General features: G+C 41.4%; 1 protein-coding gene across 1 annotated transcript in view; it reads right to left on the reverse strand.

Moving 5' to 3' along the window:
- Positions 1 to 21,996, reverse strand: part of TFDP1 (transcription factor Dp-1) — a 156,636-nt gene extending 134,640 nt beyond the window's left edge. Inside the window, exons 1-2 of the mRNA XM_007942405.1 lie at positions 21,648 to 21,996; positions 20,717 to 20,775 (exon numbers count right to left, since the gene is read on the reverse strand). Of these exons, the coding sequence (XP_007940596.1) occupies positions 20,717 to 20,775; positions 21,648 to 21,996 (408 nt within the window). The remainder of the gene's footprint in view (positions 1 to 20,716; positions 20,776 to 21,647) is intronic.
- Between the last annotated feature and the right edge of the window lie 822 nt (positions 21,997 to 22,818).

The following is a 22,818-nucleotide window of genomic DNA, read 5'->3' on the forward strand; positions in this document are numbered from 1 at the left end:
GTCAGCCTTCTGGTTAGCAGTCAAATGCCTTAGGCACTATGCCACCAGAGCTCACAAGGACTACCATACCTTCTGTGAAACAGGACGTTATGCAATTTGAACACTGTGGAACACCATAGTATATAGCAGCCTCCGTACAATCTGTAGTTAAATTCTTTTAAAGCCTATTACATTAAAACCTATGGGAATCCACCAGACAAACCCCCAAAGCCATTATCTGCTGGATACAGGAGGCTGGGCTTGCCAAGTGGCCGCATCGGTGCTGGATCCAGCCTCAGCACACACTTCACAGCACAAAGCGGGGATACGTGGGGGCGTGGAGAGGTGGCTGTGAGAACCAGGTGTGTGGGTACCATGAGTGCAGCTGGTGCTGGTGGCCCTAGCTGCTGCTGTCCTGTTGGTGGGCCGCTGCCTCATCATGCGCAGCCACCTCTGCTTCCCAGAACACAGAGCTCGCGAACGCTCGGGGATGGCGGGCTGGTGGCGACTGCGCAGAAGCGGAAGCCCGGAGGAGCCAAGGCAGGCCCTGCCCTGTGCTGGGAGTGACAGACTGACAGACTGCATCTGGCTGCTGGGTGGGTAAATGAAGGCAGGAGGAGGGGAAGGAGGGAAATGGGATATTTCTTGGAGGCCCGCTGTTCCCACTGTAGGGGTGTGGAGTCTTTAAAACTATTTAGGGGAAAATAATAAAAAGAGAGCTGCTTTCCCTTTTGGAAAAAAAAAAAATACATTAAGAAAAAAAAAAACATTAAGAAAAAAAAAAAAACGACCTTATGGGGCCAGGGATGGGTATTTAAAAAAAAAAAAAACTCATTGCCATCGTGTCAATTCTGACTCATAGAGATCCTCTTTGGGTTTCCAAGCCAGTAAATCTTTACAGAAGCAAACTGCCCAGCCTTCCTTCCAAGGAGTGGCTGGTGGGTTTGAACTAACAGCCTACAGGTTAACAGTCAAATGCCTTAGGCACTATACTACTAGAACTCCCTGGGGATAGGTATAAAAGGATGCACATGGCTTGTACTTGTATTTACGTATGAAATGGTATCATGTTTGTGACTGGCTTCAAAATAATCCTGTATGGGGGTTAGGGGGTAATACACTGAAAAGAAAGGGAATAAGTAGGGCCATGAATTGATAATTATTAAAACTAGGTGGCAGGGAAACAGAACTTCACTATCATAGTCCTCCTACTATTGCGCATGTTTGAAATATTCCATGAAAGTTTGTCTGAATTACCTAGTTTATATTTACTGACATGAGCTCTGGTGGCGTAGTCCCTAAGGCATTTGACTGCTAACTATAAGGTTGGCAGTTCAAACACACCAGCCACTCCTTGGAAGGACAGTTGGGCAATCTACTTCCATAGTGATACTGCCTCAGAAACCCAAGGAGGGGTCGCCATAAGTCGGATCCGACTCCACGGCAGTGAGTTTGGTTTTTGATTTGACATGAAAATGTCCAGGACAAATTGTTGGGTAAAGCAGCAGGGAACAGACATGAGTTCATTCATGTATAATTGTGTAATGCATGTGTATGTATTTAAACACACACATCTATGGAGTTATCTTCCAAAATAATCACAAAAATATTAACAGAAGCATCAAACTGGGCTATATGATTTCTTACTTTCTTTTTCTTATCTTCCTTACTTTTGAAGTAAGCCCTTTATTTACATAATTGGATGAAGCAATGAGGCTATTTCATTTTTTAAGCAAAGGGTACATCATTCCAAAGATAACAAGATCTAGAAGTGACCAGGGAGTCAATGGCCAGAGACAAGGATGGAGGCTGAATGCTGTGGTATTATCAGAAGCCAAGTGAGCAGTAAGCCAGGCATGCAGATAGGTCATCCACAGAGAAGTAACCAAAGATGGCAGGAAGAGCTGCAATGGAACCGGATGCCAAAGTCCACAGTGAATATGGGCAAGTGCACAGCAGATGACACTGAAAAGACAGACAGAAGGTCACAGATTGCTGGATCTGAGCCAGGGAACCAGGACAGATTTTTCTGGGGAGCAGAAAAGCAGTAAGTCTCAAGAGGAAATGTCAAGGCAAACAGAATGCTGATCCCTCCCCCACAAGACTTTAATTACAAAGGGAAGAAAGAGCAGGCTCCATCTAAGTGGGCTATAAGAAACCCATGTCCTCAGGGGAAAAGTCTAAAATTCCTTAGGTGAAGGGAGGCTGAAGACCTAGGACTAAATTTACATAGCAACTCAAATTCCAGAAGGCTCACAGGAACAGGAGAGAAATGGGTGTGGCAGATTAGGGAGGTGGGGAGATATGCTTCTGTATGAGTTGGAACCAACTGGAAGGCAACTAACAACAAAGCAAACAGCAGGAATGACCTGGAATGGATTTCTGAAATTCCAATTAAGTAGAGGAGGTTGACCTACATTACAGTAGGCACATCACAATTAATATGTGAAAACATTCGGTAAAAGGTAACGCAATGCCCTTCACCAATACAAGTTATTGTTGTTGGTCTTCTTCTCCAAGATAACTAATATTTACTATTTTAATTGATAGCCTAGGTCAGTTTTAGTTTTTTGTTGTTGTGTACCTGGATTTGACAATTTCAAAAGTCTCTCCCAGCTCTGAAATTCTGTGATTCTATGGTTGAAGCTGTCAAGAATTTCATGTTACCACACAAACAGCAGAAGAGAAACCAGATGATTGGGACCTTCTAAAAATTAAATTTTTATGTGCTTCCAAAGACTTCTCCAAAAGAGTCAAAAGAGAACCTACAGATTGGGGAAAAATATTTGGTAATAACATATCTGACAAGGGACTTATCTCTAGAATTTATAGAACACTCCAACACTCAATAACAAAAAGACAAACAATCCAATTAAAAAATGGGCAGAAGACATGAATAGACACTTCACCAAGGAGGATATTCAAGCGGCCAACAAACATATGAAGAAATGCTCACGATCATTAGCTATTGTTGTTGTTGTTGTTATGTTGTTATGTGCCGTCGATTCAGCCCTGACTCATAGCGACCCCTCCTTGGGTTTCCGAGGCAGTATCACTACGGAAGTAGGATTGCCCAACCTTCCTTCCGAGGAGTGGCTGGTGGGTTTGAACCGCCAGCCTTCTGGTTAGCAGTCAAGTGCCTTAGCCACTATGCTACCAGAGCTCGAGAGAGATGCAAATCAAAACAACAATGAGATACCATCTTGCTCCAGCACTAGTAGCAAAGTTCAACAAGACAGAAAATAACAAATGCTGGCGAGGTTGTGGAGAGATTGGCACTCTCATACACTGCTGGTGGGACTGTAAAATGGTACAACCATTGTGGAAAGCAGTATGGCGATTCCTTCAAAAGTTGGAATTAGAAATACCATTTGACCCAGTCATCCCATTACGAGGTATATACCCTAAAGAAGTGAGAGCCATGACGAGAACAGATATATGCACACCCATGTTCATCGAAGCACTATTTACAACAGCCAAAACATGGAAACAACCTAGATGTCCATCAACTAAGGAATGGATAACCAAACTATGGTACATACACGCAATGGAATACTATGCAACGCTAAAGAATAATGTAGAATCTGTAAACACCAAATAATGTGGATCAACTTGGAGGACATTATGCTGAGTGAAATAAGTCAATCACAAAAGGACAAATATTGTATTAGTCCGTTATTGTAAAAGTTAAGGAAAGGTTTATCTATGGAAGGAAATTTTCTTTGTTGGTTACCAGAGCTGGGAGGGGAGGGGAGAGAACGCTGTTAGATAGATAGAGATAAAATATTGATTTGGGTGAAGAGAAGGGCAATGTACCAAATGTGAGTGACCAATATGGCAGCATTGAGGATGAGAAAGACATAGAGAGGTACATGGGAAGTACAGACAAGAAATATGAACCCTTTTGCATATACAGTACTGAGTTGTCAGTGAAGGCAAACATGGGTATATGAATGGATAGATGGGTGGACAGGCTAAACGATTAGGTATGTCTATGAAATGGGTGTATCCAAGATCATATATAGGTTTGGCAGACAATGGTCCTATAAGTTTATGGGAATGATCAGAATTCCCAGATGTATAGTAGAGCTCACAAGGGGCAAGGTTGTGGTCACTACTTGGTTACAGCCAGCTACCCAGAGCGACTAAGTAGTAGATCCTGCGGGCTTGGGACCATTGTCACAGGGGACATCAAGCTCAATTGGCATAACATACTATACAAAACATTGTTCCACCTCCTACTTTGGCGAGTAGCGACTGGGATATTAAAAGCTAGCAAGTTGTCATCTAGATGCAACAATGGGTCTCTCCTCGTCAAGAGCAAAAAAGAAAGAAGAAAACCAAAATTAATGGAAACAATCAGTCCTAGTGACTGGTATACCATCTGATCTGCAACGTATACAACTATGAGACCAGAAGAACTAGATGGTGCCCGGCTACCACTGTCATCCACTTGGAAGGGATGTAGGAGATCCTGCATAGAGAGGGAGAACAATGTGGAAAAAAACTCAAAATCATTTGGAGGGAAAAAAAAAGATGGTGGGAACCAGGTTTACTGGTCCAATAGAGCCTGATGGAACCACTGAGACTATGGCCCCTAGCTGCTCTTCAGGTCTGGAATTGAACCCACACCTGTGGTTTCCAGCCAAAGTACAGGCATGTGAGTTAAACATTTACCTCAAGTAGACACATGCCCTGGAGAGAAAAATCATGGGAGAAGGAAGGGATGGACACTGGGAAGAGGTAACTATGGGAGGAAGTGGGAGGGGAGCTGTTGCATTGTGGTAAACTGTGGTCAATGACATGAGACAAAGTATATGTGAACTGCTGTATGGAAAGTGAATTTGCTCAGTAAATCTTCACCCAAATCACAATAAATAATTAAAAAAAAAAAAATTTCATTTTACTTGGATCCACAATCAATGTCCATGGAAGCAGCAGTCAAGAAATCAAATGATGTATTTGCACTGGGTAAATCTGTTGCAAAAGATCTCTTTAAAGTGTTAAAAAGCAAAGATGTCACTTTGAAGATTAAGGTGCTCCTGACCCAAGCCATGTTATTTTCTGTGACCTTATATGCATGCTGGACAACAACTAAGGAAGGCCGAAGAAGAATTGATGCATTTCAGTTATGGCGGCAAAAAATACTGAATATACCATGGACTGTCAGAAAAACAAACTAATCTTGTCTTGCAAGAAGTACAGCCATAGTGTTGCTAAGGAGCAAGGATGGTGAGACTCTGTGTCACGTACTCCAGACATGTTACCAGGAGGGACCAGTCTCTGGAGAAGGATATCATGCTTGGTAAAGTAGAGGGTCAGCGAAAAAGAGGAAGACCCTCAACAGGATGGATCGACACAGCAGCTGCTAAAACAACCGGGCAGTGTTTTGTTCTGTTTTATGTAGGATGGCAATGAGTTGGAAGCCACTCAGTGGTACCGAACAACGTAATAGTTAGCACCTCTGCAGTAATACATCCTTTGGCCTCCTAAGTACACATCATCAGGGCCCACCTTTTCCACATATTCAACTATATAGTAGCATTTTTATCCAGTTCCTTCCCACCAAGCTGGACTCAAACGTCAATCAAATGCTGGCTCACTTAAACTATTATTCCTAGTACATTGCCAGAACCACCTTATGTTCATACCAAAAGGTGAGGTTATGGATAGTTTATGTTAAATTCAGTATTGTATCACTCCCTAGAGTCACAATTCTTCCTAGAAAGAAGCTAACTAAACTTACATCATTTGCTCCTCTAATCTATAACTCTGACTTACTTTCCTTCAGTCATTACTTTAACTCTTGCTTTTCTACCAGAAAAATAGCATACAGTGCTTTACTATGTTCTAGAATCAGCACAGATGCAAAACCACCTGAGAGAAACCATAAGATATTTTAATTACCAAAAACCAGTAAAAGTTTTAATATTTGCTTATGTTCCACTTCCTGATATATTCCTGAAAGATTTGCAGCAGATTAACATTGCACTATATTCTCTTACCCTACTAAGCAATAAAGAAATAGTGTCTAACAGAGGACACAGTTAAACAATAACCAGAGAAATATAAAGGGTAGGGTAAAATTTCGATTTATCAATAAGTTCTTCCACAACAGAACATGATTTTACTGTTTTTATAATGAGTAAAATGCGAAGTCGGACCAAGATGGGCTTTATTATAATGCTTCACAATTTTTTTTAATCCACATGTTTAATTATCACGTATCCACTACCCTTTTTAAAGATCCTGCCCCATCTACAGTGCCTAAAAGAAGAATCCTCTGTGTGCCACGGGACTCCATCCCAGCCAACCCCATTCCAGCTAGGATTGACCAAACCAGGAATGGCAACTCCCTGGCTTTCCCTGACCCATTAGATTCTTCTCAATTGTAGCCAGGGGAGGCCAGTGTTAGGAGGGTCAGAATCCCTGACTAAGCAGAGAAATCTGTCCACACAAAGACTGGAATAGAGGCACTGACCAAAGCAGAAACAAGAGACCACATGGCCCCAAACTCAGCTCCACGTCTCCAGCAGGTCTGCTGTACGTTATTCCTGAGGGCTCTGAACCCTTAAAAATAAGCACCAGCCCTTCCCTTCAGTCATGCTACCTTGAGTGGAGGTTTTTTCCAAGAATTTTGTTTACAATAACCACTACTAGCCAAGAGTTTGTTTCACAAAGGCCTGTGAAAAGCTCCACAATTCTTTAAAGCATCAGTGTTTTAAGCTGGAAGCTATGCTACTGGTTTTTCCAGGGACTAGGCTAAGCTCTTGATTCATTATTTTGTTTGATCTTCACCATCCTGTAACATAGGGAGTCCTTGGGTGACACAGTTAAGCACTCAACTATTGGCCAAATGGGAGCTCTGGTAGCATAGTGCCTAAGGCACTTGACTGCTAACCAGAAGGCTGGCGGTTCAAACCCACCAGCCACTCCTGGGAAGGAAGGATGGGCAATCTACTAGTGATACCACCTCAGAAACCCAATGAGGGGTCGCTATGAGTCAGACCTGACTCGAAGGCAGTGAGTTTGGTTGCTTTTTTTTAATTAGCCAAATGGTTGGCTGTTCAAACTCACCCAACATTAAATCCAAGCCTAGGGATCTGTTTCGAAAAGATCAGTCTTGGAAACCCTATGGAGCAGTCCCACTCTGCACACATGGGGTCATCAAGAGTAGGAAGTGACTCCATGGTAACTGACAACAATACCCCCGTGAGGTAGATGCCTTTGTTATCCTCACTTTATAGATAAGGAAACAGGCTCTAGGAGGTGAAGTAAGGGTCACTTGGCCTAATGGTCACACAGCTAGCTAGTGAATGGTAGAGCTGGGATTTAAACCCAGGCATGTTTGAGTTTAGTCCAACTCCACGCTTAATTACTACCAAGGTACAGCTGCTTACTCCATAGTACATCATGTTTATTATAGTATGAAAATATTTTTCTCTAAACAATTCAGTAAAATGGATGTTTCAGGAAAACATCTATTATCTTGTGTCATCTGATGACCTCAGGCACATGCCAACCTACTTTAGTAGAGGGGAGACCACCAACTCCATGGAGAAATCTAGGTGTATGGCTATAGCATCAAGTTATCCCCACAGCACTCTCTTAAGAGAACGGCCAATCCCTGAGAAGGTAGACATTCTCTGTTTATCGAATACTTAGCTAATAAACTAAATATAAATTAAACTAACTTTAAAAATAATAGACTATTATAATTTTTCTACTGGAAAAGTTACGACAGGATACTTCTTTCCCTTTTAGAAAGAACCTAAGTTTCCATTTTAACAATAATCAAGTCATCCAAGAACAGGAACTTTCAACAAAAAAGTGACCAACCAATGCTTCTCCAAAATCCTAAGAGGACAATCTCCTACACAAATTCCAAGTGGTTTTGATGGTCGATGTGGAACAACAATTCTAAACCAATCATGAGAGAACCAGAACACTGAAAAGCGTGGAGAGTTTGGCCAGAGCAGCTGGGCCAGGATGCTGGTACATACTGAGGTGTGTCGATGACTCCCCGACCACAGAATCTGAATTGGGCAGCAGCTGGCAACAGGATATTGTCATCAGTAAAGACAGACAAACCCAGCGTGGGACAATCTATGATGATCTGTTTTATGACAAGCCAACGACACACCTAACAGAAAGGAAAGCACAATTTCCTAACAATTGGCACTTACCAAAGTTAATTTAAAAAAAAAAAAAAAGAGGTACAGTATTTCCTTCCCTGAAGACATCGAAATCAACCTCTGCACTAACTGATTCCTTATCCCTTCCTACCTCCACAAATAAAATTTATCCATGGAACTCAAATGTGAGCCACTTTTCAAATGAGCAAAGAAAGAATAGGTGTGATCCATGTGAAGAAATTCCTCCCCATGGCAGAATTCTCTTCCTACCTGGAAGTGTGCTCTGCTAATTCTTAAGTCTACGGACCAGAGATTTCAAAGCTCTCTAGAGTTGGCAAAACCCCATGGGATTGTTTAATGTTGTGACTTCCCTCCTACCCAAGCTACTTGTATATGTTGGGGTCAGGGAAGGATGGAGGACATCCAGCATCTCAGAAAAGGAATGTTGAAACTACCCCTATAATCCACAGCCATCTGATCTAATTTTTAGGAGCTCTAATGGCATAGTGCCTAAAGCATTTGACTAACCAGAAGGCTAGAGGTTCAAATCCACCAGCCACTTCTCAAAAGAAAAGATGGCCAATCTGCTTCCATAGTGATACCGCCTCAGAAACCCAAGCAGGGGTCGCTATGAGTTGGATCCGATTCAACAGCAGTGAGTTTGGGTTTTTTTGTTTCTTTGTGGACAATATTAAGGCAAATACTTGTTTTTCATGCTGCACGCTGTTTAAAACAAGGTGTTTAAATTTGAAAATGACAGATTTTTCAAAAGATGCACAGAGTAAGAGTCTTTAAGACTACACTAAAAACAAACAAATACATACTAATTAATCAAATCAAGGAAAAAGAATTAAGTATCTAAAAATTATCTGTATTTAACTGTAGAAGTCAAGGCATGGATTCAAGGTATGTTCTCCTTAAAAAAACAAAAAACTCACTGCCAGGGAGTCGAATCTGACTCATAGCGACCCCTCCTTGGGTTTCTGAAGAGGTTATCACTACAGAAGTAGATTGCCCTATCTTCCTTCTGAGGAGTGGCTGGTGGGTTTGAACCACCAGCCTTCTGGTTAGCAGTCAAATGCCTTAGGCACTATACCACCAGAGCTCCCATGTTCTCCTTAGGTTTATATTAAGTTTATTATATTTCCAACTACTACTATGAGTTGGGGCCAACTCGACATCACATAACAACAGCTGAATGGCAAAAGTAAACCTAATGTTGCTGTGATATGACAGCCAAAGGTTTAATATCCTTAATTTATAAAGAGTAGATGTAAATCAATAGGAAATAAACACCTGAATAGAAAAATAAGCACAAGATATGTTCATCAATTAAGAGAAAAATATAATTTCTTACACGGAAAAGGAAAACAACTAAACCAAAGAAATGCAAACTGAAACAATATGGAATTTGTAATTTCACCTATCAAACTAAGCAAGTTTTGTGGCTTTTCAAATTGTTGTTATCAAACTCTGTGTTCAGACTAAAACAAAAAAAACAAACCCATTGCCATCAAGTCTATTGAAACCATAACAGCCTAACAGGACAAAGTAGAATTGCCCTAGAGGGTTTCCAAGACTGTAATCTTTACTGAAGCAGACTGCCTATCTTTTTCCTGTGGAGCAGCTGGTGGGCTCAAACTGTCAAGCTTCTGGTTAGCAGTTGACTGCTTAACCACTATGCCACTAGGACTCCTTCAACATTCAGCAGGGTACATTAAAATGAGTGCTCCCCTATAGTCTGATGGAAATAAGTATAAACTGGTATAATCTTTGTGGAAAGTAACTTGCCAGTATGTCTCAATGAGGTTATAAATGCACCAATACACCTCCAGGAATTTATCCTAAGGACATCACCAGGGATCTGGGCAAATATGGTAAGAATTAACTGGAAACTACCTGAATATCCAACAACAGAGGATTCGTTAACTTCTTTCGGCATACCATACAATGGTATACTGCAGATGCCCTTTGAACTCCACCAACTGATTTGCCAAATTAACCAATGCTCTCCATCCTCTTGTTAACCACTAGTGGCTGATAGGATGCTCTCAGAAAGCCTGTCCATTTGGGCGGCAGAAAGTCCAAGACTCCCTGTGTTTATTTCTGAACATCTATTTATGCCAATTGCATTTGTTACCACAATTATAACTTATTAAATTAAATATTTTGGAGACTGAGTACAAAAAGGAAGATAATTCTAAGAAGATTTTGTTGAATGCTTTGAAAAAATAAAAGCAAACTGTTAATAAATAAATAAATATACTCCTGTTGAATCTGGTACGAGGAAGGTAACTCTAAAAGCCTGGAAAAAAATATATAAAGGAAGTTGCATTCATTACCTTTAAATGTGTTTTAAGTTCTCCATCTATTCTATAAACATCAAAATTAGATATTTTGGGTAAGGTTATGCGAGAAGTTCAAGAAAGTGGACTTACTCTCAAAGAAAAGGACTTTAGTCTACTCCCAAAAGATTGGGAAATGAGTATGTATTTGAATTTATGATGAAATATTCAGTTATGTATCATTTTTCATAATTTCCCATTTTAACTCACTTTTTCAATAACTGACCATCTATATAATTCCCCTTCTATTCTATGTCAAATAAAAGTGCTTCTAACTAACATGCAGCCACTAACAATAATGGTAGAAAAAGAAATGATTTGACATGGGCAAATACTAACAGTACATTAAAGTTAAAAAGCAGGTTAAAATAGAATGCATAGTAAATTTATTTCTTTGTAAAAGATGCATTTATTATGTATGACTAAATAAAAATGTTGCAGGAATATACCAAATGCTAAAAAATGTCACCATTCCTCTCAGATATAGGCTGATGGATGACTTTTATTTTTAGTTTTCCTATATTTTCTAAATTTTCTATTAACTAACACTAATTTTATAATCAGCAAAAACATTGCTTGAATTTTTTCTTTCTTTCTTTTTTTTTTTTTTAACTAAGGCAAGCTTTTTTCTTATGGAAACTCTACTAAATGGATATTCAAGAAATGAATATCCACATTTAGGTCAGCACAGCCAGGTCATTCCATGAAAACAAAAACTCACAATTTATATTGTAATCACTGTAATCCCACAGAACAAATCTGGAAATAACTGAACTGCCACTACAGAATGAAATATGAAGGAGAGACACAAGCAAGCCTGTCACAGGGGAGAGGGACCCAGCAAGAGACACCTAGAGAGGGAATAAAAAAGCAGGGCAGGCCCCGGCGGAAGCCACTGGAAAAGTCTGACTCTGGATTTATGACAGTCAGTTTTATGATTTATAAGCAAAATTACTGTTCTTGCTAATTGTTTATCAAAGCTATTTATATTGTCCCCTTTTTAAAATCCTAGGTAATGTGCCACTATATAATGGGAGTGCACAGTAAGTGTGTGTGTTAAAAGATGCTGCATATTTTATACCACTGGGATGCACAGTGGTTTTCATTCCATCAAACTAGAATTCTCTTTAAAATTGGATTGTGTGAAAACAGGATTTTGGTGAGCTGATGACCTGAGTCCTAAATTCAAGTAACAGATTTGATAGGAAGAACTTTACTCTGTAGTCTCAATATAAACTTTACCATTTTGGAGTAGAGTCCATGAACTGTGCAACAGTTTAAAAGCCATAATCAATATTCATATTCAAACTGTAAAGCAAATTCAGGACTCAGACTCTCAGTGAGTCATCCAGTCAACAAGTATTTATTAAAGTCTATGTACCCACACCCACCACCCATCTGTCAGGATGTCATACTGGGATGGCTTGCCTATTGCTATGATACTGGAAGCTACGCTACTGGTTTCAGTGTAGCTTCCAGACTAAGAAAGACTAGAAAGAAAGGCCTGGCAATCTACTTGCAAAAATTAGCCAATGAAAACCCTATCAATCACCGAATACTATCTAATACTTTGACTCACTTACTTCAGGCTTGTCATCAGGAGGGACTGATCGCTGGAGAAGGACATGATGTTTGGTAAAGCAGAGAGCCAGCAACGGCAAGGGAAATCCTCAATGAAATGCACTGACACAATGGGCTCAACAATGGACTCAAACACACCAAGGATCATGAAGACGGTACAGAACCAGGCAACATTTCTATACATGGAGTATGCACATGGGGTAGTCATCATGAGTCAGAACTGATTCAACAGCAAGTAACAATAACAACATTATGTACAAAGATATAGAATTAGTACTATTTTATGACAAACACTCTAACAACTATAATTATTAGAGTTAGAAGGTGATGGAGGGGGTGTAGGAGGATTCATCTAATCCAACCTATAGTTCAGTAAATGCAGACATCTCTTTACCATATTCCAGAAATCTGGCTCTTGTTTACTCCTATTAGTGAAGGATCCCCTCATGGTACAGTCCAGCCTTCCCATTGTCCAAGAGCCCCATTTGAAATCTACTTCTATGCAATCCTTATCTATTATTGCTAGTTTTTTTTCTCTTAGCAAAATTCAGAAACCCAGTCCCTCATGACAAACAGTATAAAACTACACTACAAGGAAAGCTATGTGACAATTCCAAAGATGAGTTTCCTAATGGTTCTACAAACAACAAAAAAAAATAATACATTTTTAAATACCAAGAATAAAGAGTTTTAAAAACAGTGGGGGGATGGGGAATTATGTGAAAAGTCACCTAAAGATCACTAATTGTTTTATAATAAACAGTAAGTTTTTTTGAAACACCAAACATAAAGAGCTAAAAAAGAACTGATTATGTGAGAAGAAAGTATCAGCTAAAGATATCCCTTTTAACTTCTTAAAGTTATACCAAGTGTTAGTATAATATCTTTTTTAAAGCAAAAATATTTTAGGGGCAACAATTTTAATTAAGCTCTAAGTTTCTGTTTTTTGATGCCATCTTAGAGTTCTCCAATTTCATCCCACATGAAAAAAAATTCATTCAGAAACATGAAAAAAGCCTCTTCTGAAAACAAGCAAACCATCATAGATTTTTTTTCAATATTTAAATCTGAGGGGGATAAAATTACTACTCTTTTAATTTCAAATGTAAAGTCATTCCTTCATGAAGGTACTTAAAAGGAAACATTGCATTAAATTACTGAGTTAGCATTTGTTCCCAGAACTCATTTCATCAAAGACTGAAGGAAACGGCAGGGTTATTGCTATATGAGGTTTATTTCTTCAGCCCTGAATTTCATCATCTAGCTCTGTAAAATGATATTCAGTATATATATTTTTAGATAAGCTCATTAGTCTCCTATTGGTATTAAACTAGGGCTCATTATATCATAACTCAAAAGCTTAGATTATATGATGTATTTTCCTCTGTTCTCCAGCTCTCAAGAATACAGTTTAGGGATTTTCCCATAAATTCAGAGGATACAAACTGGTATCACAGAACAGCTTCCAAAACTGACAGATAAGAACTCTGAACAGTGATTTACATAGGCTATTACCGCAGTTTCACTCTTTCTGTACCTGTGGCAAGCTGTTCAAAGTATGTGTCTACCAAACACAGCCCATGATCATATTAGGATTCACTTTATCTTTCTCACCATAAACAGTCAGCAGAACTTGAAGGGGGCGGGGCAACTACAGGAATATTACACTGCATTCATGCTAAACTGCATTTTAGCATCACTTGGCAAAAGCCATTTTGCTAATTAACTATCTACCTCCTTTTTTTATTTACAAACCTTCATGATATTTGACAAGTACAACAATACAATAGACCAACCAGACACGGGGGAACAACCTGTGTTACAACCAAACAATGGGGAACACAGAAGAAAATAAGCTTTTATGATAGGATCTGTGGCATTTCTCTTGACCACACTAAGTTGACAACTCTTTTCCAAGTGATTAAAGAAAGCCTGGCTTGGTTAGGAAAAATTCTAGAATGAAAGCTAGAGACGCAGGTTCTAGTCATGCTCTGTCACTAAGTGACCTTGAGAAAGTAATTTAACCTTTCTGGGCCACTCTCTCTCTTACGTAATATGCAGGAGTCGCCCAAGATCCATCCCTTCCAGCTCTAATTCTAGAAGAACTGCAACTGCTATGGAGCAGCTTTATTTTATGACTACGGTTTTTCCAAATGTTTTCTGCTGCCATTGGCTACAGATTACAAAGTAAAGTAATGGCAGGAGAGGGGGGACAACCTAGGGTAGGAGCATGTGTGCACATGACTGTGCAGATGTGTGCGTACGCATATACACACATCCTCTCTCCTCCTGTCTCTAATCAGGTGTCCTCCATTTTCTCCTTCACACAACTGCGGTTTTTCATACAATGAGAATGTTTTTAATAATTCTGATTTTTAAAACTTTCTTTATACTTAATAACCCTAGTACCTTTTCTTAATATTAAAAATGGTCAATGTCATTACATTCTTAACATGACAAAACCTTGCCAATCAGATCTGTGTTAATGGCTTCCATGGTTTGCATACACACAGAAAAAAAAAAAATCATAATTGCCTAGTTTTATAAATCAGTAAAATTAACTACATTGTTTGCCTATCAAGGTGACAAAAAGTGAAAATGTTTGATAGACTCCATGTTGGAGGTGAGGAAACAGATGGCCTGTTTGTGGAAATATAAATGTGTACAACTTCTCTGGAGGGCAATTTGGCACTGTCTATCACAACTCGACGGCACATAACAACAACAACAACAACATCACAACTTATAAAGCTCATGCCCTTTGAGTTGCTCGGAATTTTCTCTACAAGAATTCTTAAAAATTATTCCAAAATATAAGTCCTTTAAGGATCATTTGTAACAACAAAGGCATAGCAACAGCATAAATGCCCTTCAAAAGGAGTAGTTAAATCATGGAATAGTCACATAATGAAAAACTCCCTACTGTTAAAATGGGGCAAATCTACAGGTACTGATGGAAAGAGTTTCCATAAAAGGTTTTCAGTGGAAGACTTCACTAGTTTTCTACTACAGTCTGTAGTGATGCTCCCTCCAAGAGGTGTTTGCAGATGCAATGGGGAGTGCTGGCTTATTTCAGGTTGTCACAATGATTGAGGGTGGGGCTGTGACTAGCATAATAAGATTATTAAATGTCTTACATCAGGACAGACTGTCCCCACAGCAAAGAGATGTCTTACCCAATGTGCCAACACCAGCCCCAGTGCGAAACATTCTACCATAAATTCTGTTATACTAAATTTCTGAAAGTATTTGTTGTTAGGTGCCGTCAAGTCAGCTCTGACTCCTAGTGACCCTATGTACAACAGAACAAAACACTGCCCAGTCGTGTGTCATCTTCACAATCCTTGCTACACTTAATACTGAAACTAATACAACCCAAAAAACTTAGCAGTTACTTTTCAGCAGTGGTCAGGTATGTGGGATTCACTTTTACTTTTCATTGTATATGCATCTATACTGTTTGAATCTCTTGTTCTTTGTCTTTCTCCTCCTCCATACACTGTATGAATAAACAAACTAGGGCACTCCTTTGAATTTTTACCTCAACCACATATATACCAATTTAATACATATAAATGAATTTTTTAATATAAAATCAAAGACTCTGATATACCTGAAGACAGAGATACCATCTTTCCTTCTTTGCTCCCCTAATCAGGCCAGGCTCAAGCTTCAGTGAAAATAGGGAATCAAATATACTGAGAGGAGAACTGAGTATTATGGATTAACTAAGCAGCCTCCACTTTAACCTTCTAGTCAGTCTCTGACAGTGCTAAGCAGAAATAAAATGACTGATATATAAAATGTATTTTTATACACAAGTATTTAATTTATTCCAGAAGCACCTACTGTATTTTGAAAACAGAAAAAAAAAAATAAAATTTATAATCTAAATTAAATGCCAGAGCTCATATAAACCCTAGCCTACAACTTTCAACCTAAATCAAATTCATGCCCTATTTCAAGGTCTTCATACACACACTACCTCTGCTTCGTCTTTCAGAATTCAGTTAAAATGTCACTTCTTCACAAAAGGCCCTCTCTACCTACCTAGGCTAAGAATGCCCTGTCACATCCCCAACCTCCTCAGCACCTGGTTCTTTTCCTATGTGGTCTCAACACATTTTACAGTTATATACCCATTTGGGTGAGTACTTTTCCACAAGACTGTAAGCTTCACGAGAGCCAGATTAGGCTACATCTAATCACCACTGTATACCCTAATTGGCACACAAAACCAAAAACCAAACCATTTGCCTAAGTCAACTCTGACTCTTGGCGACCTTACATGTGTCAGAGAAGAACTATGCTCCATAGGTTTGCAATGGCTGTGACCTTTCGGAAATAGATTTCTTTCTTAAAAGGCATCTCTGCCAAGTACTCAATAAATTCTACAGAAACAAATACACAAACAAAATAAAATGAATGCTATAGTTTTGTTTTGTGTTTTAAGTTTGTACTTTATTTACAAGCACTTGACTGCTAACCAGAAGGCTGGCGGTTCAAACCCACCAGCCACTCCTCAGAAGGAAGATGGGGCAATCTACTTCCATAGTGATACTGCCTCGGAAGCCCAAAGAGGGGTCACTATGAGTCGGGTCCAACTCAACAGCACATAACAACAACAACAAAGAATAACTGAGATAGACAAAAGGCAGAATTTTCATCCTCACATGAAATAAACCAATATGGCTCATGTAACATTTCAAACTGAGAGAGATCTTAAAAAGAGTTCAAAAAAGGATGAATAAAAAGCCCAGTTTGGGTTTCTTTGGGTTTTGTTTTTTGCTTTTTTTTTTTACCCCAGAAGACCACATATTATATCCCTTAGATCAAAAAGACATAGTTAACCAAAAAGTAGCCTAGAAACAGCCCTTTGCTTCTAAAAATCTCTCAAACAGCTTTAAAGAACTAGTCCTAATTTGGTCCGGTGGCATAGTTCCTAAGGCATCATCTGACTGCTAACCAGAAGGCTGATGGTTCAAACTCACCAGCCACTCCTAGGAAGGAAGATTGGGCAAGTGACCTCAGTAGAGATACCATCAACTCAATGGCAGTGAGTTTCCCTTGCTCAAAGTAGAATTGTTAACATGGCTAGAGTTAGCTCCTACTCCTTAGGTGGCACAAATAGTTTGTGCTTAACTAACCTGAAGTTTGGTGGTTTGAATCTACCCAGCAGGGCTGCAGAAGAAAGGTCTGGCAATGTGCTTCCATTAAGATTACAGCCAAGAAAACCCTATAGAGCACTTCTAGTCTGTAATGCATGGGGTCACCAAAAGTCAGAATCAACTCAACAGCAATGGGTTTGGTTTTTTGGTTTTCACTCTCTCTGCTTCTTCTCCAACCCCAGTTCTTAAATGACAGTACTTGTGTACTCATCTTCGCTTCTCCCTCAGTAAGCTGTCCCTCTGCCATCTAAATGGAGCTCTGGAGGTACAGTAGTTAAAGCATTCAGCTGCTAACCAAAAGGATGGCACTAACAACCAGCCACTCCATGGAAGACAGATGAGGCAATCTACTTCTGTAAAGATTTACAGCCTTAGAAACCCAATGGAGGTGTTCTATTCTGTCTTATTGGGTCATTATGTGTCAGAATCAACTTGACAGCAGTGGGCTTGTTTTATTTTTTTCTTGCCATTTAAAACTCACCAATACCCACCATTGTCATCACCTACTCAATGATAACAAAAACCTGAATCTTGACCCTAAATCTTTCTGTCGAGCATCTCACTCCTATCAAGCCATTTCCCCCGTCCCTCTCCCAAATCTGCTAGTCCCTTCTGTATCTCCTACATTGGCAATCATAGTTGATGTAGTCACTGAAATTAGAAAGCTTCTAAGTCATTTTCTTCTCATGATTCTCACCAAAACCTGTCCAGTCAATCTCTATTGTGATCAAAAAAGAAGTCCAAACCAGTTGCCAGTGAGTTGATTCCAACTCATGATGACCCTGTGTGTTCCAGCATAGACCTGTGTTCCACAGGGTTTTCAGTGGCTGTAACCTTTCAGAAGTAGACTGCCAGATCTTTCTTCCAAGGCACCTCAAGGTGAGTTCAAACCACCAACCTTTCAGTTAGCAGCCAAAAGCTTAATCATTTGCTCCACCCAGGGATCTCATTTTCACCACCAAAGCCTTAACTCTGGCTCTAACCTGTCTCCACAGGCATTGCACAGCCCCACTCTTCTCTCTAGTTACATTCCATGGAACCCCTCAGAGTGCTGCAAAGGTGCAGTGGGGAGACACAGTGCTCTAGTCCCTAGTTCCATCCCATGGCAACCAGAGCAATTCAGCTTCCCCCTATTTTGATGGACTTTTCTCTTGCACATAAGATTTCAACTCACTTTCCACTGCTTAAAACAAATTTTTCAACTACTGCTCTATTTTCCCCTCCAACATTTGCTGCCAAAGTCATCTTTCCAAAACTCAAATGTCATACCCCCACTTAAAACGAAGAAGAAAAATGTCTACTACAGAATAAAGGCCAAATTCTCCTTGGCCACAATCTGCATTTTCAGCCTGACTTCCTATCACTCCCCTCAGAAGACTGAGTTCCAGTCACACTGGACTTGTGTGCATTTTTAGAAGAGAAGGCTACTTCACATCTCTGCATCTCCTCCTGCTATTTCTCTTTCTGAAATACCCTAGTTATCCTCATTGTAATACTTTCCCCCAAATCCTCCACTGTATAACCTATTCATACTTCAATGGATAATCCTAAATGAACTCAATGCAAACTACCCAACCACCACCTTAGCCCCTTGACCATTCCTCATTGTGGCTGACACAGAACTTTGCAGGTAGTGCTTCTCCAGCAGTGATCACATGATAGTATTTTGAGTCTCTCTCCCTACAACTAGAAAGCAGAGGCCTTGACTTACTTATCTTTAGAGCTCCTAAAACCTAACAATAGAATAGACACATGCAGGGTCCAAATTAAATAAATACAGAATCAATGATGGCCTCAAAAATAAGCCTCTCCCTCTCCAAATTTATTACATCATCAAGTAAGTATCTAAGTATGTTTAATAAAAATGAACTGTTTCCTAAAACCATGAAACACACAGAAATGTCCACTAACAAAGGTATTAGTGTCCAGCATCAGCATATTTAAAGAGTATATAATTAATCTAATTCTTTATTGAGCATATACTACATGCCCTGCATTTTTAGGGTATACAAAAACATGGGACATGACCATTGATAAGTATACTTAGAGATCAAATTAATGTTCTATAACATGCAGATTACAACTTTAAGTTAAAGAAAACCCACAAAGGGCCCGAGTGTACACTTATATATCTTCTCTACAAAATTAAATCACAAATGCATGAAGACAGGTATCCTGTCTAACATGAGTGAATACATAATAGTGGGAGTTTGGGGTTACTACAGGCATTCAGTAAGACCTTTCTGAGATTCTTATAGCCTTTAAACTGATGGAAAGGCATTTTAAACAAACAAACTTGTCACGGAGTCAATTCTGACTCATAGCAACCCTACAGGACAGAGTAAAACTGCCCCATAGAGTTTCCAAGGCTATAATCTTTACAAAAGCAGAATGCCACTCTTTCTCCCACAATGTGGCTGGTGGGCTCGGACTGCCGACCTTTCAGTTAGCAGAGCACTTAACCATTGTGCCACCAAGGTTTCTTATATGGACAAGCATAATACCCATTATTCGGCTCAAAAGATATGAGCGTATTTTTAATACATACATAGAGTTGTGTCTCGGGCACATACATACTGTGTCCGAGCTGCATTTCTAACTATGCAATAAATAATAGCCTCTTCTTACTAATGTATACAAAGAAATGCATTCTAAGAAACACTAAGGGATATAGCTGGTGTTTTAGTAAATTTAACTGATACTACAAAGTGCAGTAAAGAGCTACTTGACCAACTAAACAGATGTTTTTAAGACCTAAAAGACTGTTTCTTAGGATGTTAAAAAATTTAGCTAGAAAAATATCCTATAGCATTTTTCAGCACATTTCACCAAAGCTCATTTTTTCTGACCAAAAAAGTGGCCAAAGAAAGTGCTTACCATTTTATCAATCAAAGTTTTAGCCTCCCACATGCAACACGAAATGGGTACTGGCCTACACTGCTCACAACCCAAGTTTAAGGTCATTCTGTACTTGGCAAGTAATGTTCCCCACCTCTAGACCTCCTGTGTGGAAGTCAGTCCTCAGTAAGTGGGGCCCTTCGCTGCAGGAATCAGAAAAAGGGTCCAGAGCCAGCACCTAGTGACTGAGCCCCACCACATGCTCTGTACTGTGCATTCTCCATCTCTTTTAATTAAGAAATGGCCTTTAACAAAGATACTCAAAGTTATAAATTTAAATCTGAAAATTCTAAGAAAAAGTGAAATTGTTATCATTTAAACATCCTTAACATTTATCATCAGGCATTCAAGGTTACAAAAAACACAACACAGAAAAGCAAGTCACACATCTCCATGAAGCTATTAGATTTCTTTGATCTTTTTCACCTTTATCCTGTTTCGTTTGCTTCAGAAGTTTAAAAATAAACACTACTGTATTTGTGTTGTCATTCTGAAATAAAGTGAGAAAACTGCAATGATTTTGGTGCTTCATAATTTCTCACTATTAAAAGCTAAGTAAACATTTGTGTGTAACATGAAGCAAATATACTTACATCTTTTGCCATGTTACCAGATCCGTGAAATCAATTCTATAAATGTTCACCCTCCAGAGAAGAAACGATGATTTTTCTGGAAAGAAGAAAAGATGAAGAAATGCTTAAGAATTAAAAAAGTTAATAGTATGTCACATCTTACTTAGCCAACATTTCCCCCACCACTACCATAACTGTGGTTCCAGGTAACAAGAACCTTCCTTCCCAAATGTACATGCTTAATTCTGAAAGTGGAATTGGCAAAAACTTTCTATTGTAAAAATCATTTCAGCAAGTGAACATGTATTATGAATTGGCAAAGAAACCCATAAACTACTAGGATACATGAATTCCATTACCTAAAATCATTGCCACAACACCCCAATTTTCTCACTCACACAAAGACACAATGGATAACGATAATTCCTTTACCTATATGGCTGTACTAACTTCACATTTTTAAAGCATAATCTACAGCATGACTAGACTAATGGGTATATTCATTTCATATGCATCTCTACATATATCACCAACACCCCACATTTACTCACCTAGGCACAATCAATCCCACACATCCACCTAACGTCTCCTTTACATCCCACCACAGACATACAGGCACGCTGGGAAGCCATCCCAAAAGAACTCTAAAAGGGTTCTACCACCCTGGTCAATCTCCAGCTTGCTGACCCAAGCCAGACGGTGAACTGCTAACTCTGACAGGTGAGCTTCCAGAGTCACTGTAGCCAGTGTCAGGGTCCAGAGAACTGCTCTGAAGCCCCCATCCCAAACCCCACGCCCCCAGTCTGTCTGGGTCCGGGCTCTCTCTGACCTGTCAGTAGGCCTCAGGAGCCAGCTCCAACGAGAGGAATCTCCCTTCCCCCGCCCGCCACCGGAACCGGCAGTTCTCGGCCCCGGGCCCCGAGCTCCCGAAAGGAGCAGGTCGAAGGAAGGGTCAGCCCCTCCCCGTACCCTCCCGAAGGCGCTCGCTGCAGGCCGGAGCAAATCCGGCCGCCGGGGCCGGGAGCGCGGGCGGCGCGCTCGGGCCCAGCACTGAGACGCTGGCAGCTGTGCAGCCCTGCTGCCCGCCACCACCGGCGCCTAGTGCACCGCCTGGCAACAGGCGCCCCCCGACCCACTCCCTGTTTCCCCGTACCCCCCAGGTGGCCGAGGGGCACTCGACGATGCTTATCCGGGGCCTGAAGGGCCTAGCTCCGGCCCGGCTGCCCCGCCTGCCCTCACCCCGGAGACCACCCTGCAACAGTCCCGAGCCCCAATCTCGCCCACCCATGCAGCTAACAGAGTCCCGCAAGAGCCCCATTGCCCGCCCTCCCCTGTCGGGCCCTCTCCCGCCCAATCGCGTTCTCTTCCCCACCCGCACCAACCCCCATCCCACATCCTACAGCCGAGGTCAAGTCACCTGGAAAGCAGCTTCCTCCCCCAGCAGCCCACCCCCCACCCACTGAGAAGCGGCGGCAAGCCCCGCAGCCCACCACCAACTGCAGCGTCTACAATGAGGCGCGGCGGCGGCGGCGTGGGGGGTGCGGGGTGGGGGAAGGTTTACCGACTGCACATGTGCAGCGCACACAGAGCACACCAGGAAAGAGCCCCAAGGAGACACCGAGCAGTGCGCGCGGCGCCCACACGCAGGCGAGGCGGGGGCAGGGCCGAGGGGCTGGCCCGCCAGGGACCAGTCCGGCCGGGGCTGCCCCCTAGCCGCCGTTGGCCCGCCCCCCGCGCACTGCGGCCAGCTCCGACCCTGGCCCTCCCCAGAGCCGCCGCTCGCACCAGGCGCCCGCGCACCGCCGGGTGCCCCCTCCCCCTAGGACCAGCTGCTCGCCCTGCCCTCCGCCCCATCCCCCAACTCCATCCTCCCGCGGCGCCTGCAGCTCCGCGCCCTCCCCCATCCCCATCTTCCCGGGGTTCCCGCCCCAGGGCATCCTCTCCTGTCCCCCAGCCCCAGCTGCCCTCAGCCCGCGCGCACCCGCCCGCCGCCTGCAGCGCGGGGGTGGCCGGCGCCCCGCACCTGGCTTGCCTGGTCGGCGTTCGCGCGCGGGGCTGGGGGCGGAGATGCTGGGCGCCGAGGCTCAGGGCCCCGCCGCCCCGACCCCGCACTCACGCGAGGATGGCGGGGTGGGGAGTC

This window comes from Orycteropus afer, unplaced genomic scaffold (genome assembly GCF_000298275.1).
Source record: "Orycteropus afer afer isolate SDZICR_OR568_19922 unplaced genomic scaffold, OryAfe1.0 scaffold00089, whole genome shotgun sequence".
In the NCBI taxonomy this organism is placed as follows: Eukaryota; Metazoa; Chordata; class Mammalia; order Tubulidentata; family Orycteropodidae; genus Orycteropus; species Orycteropus afer.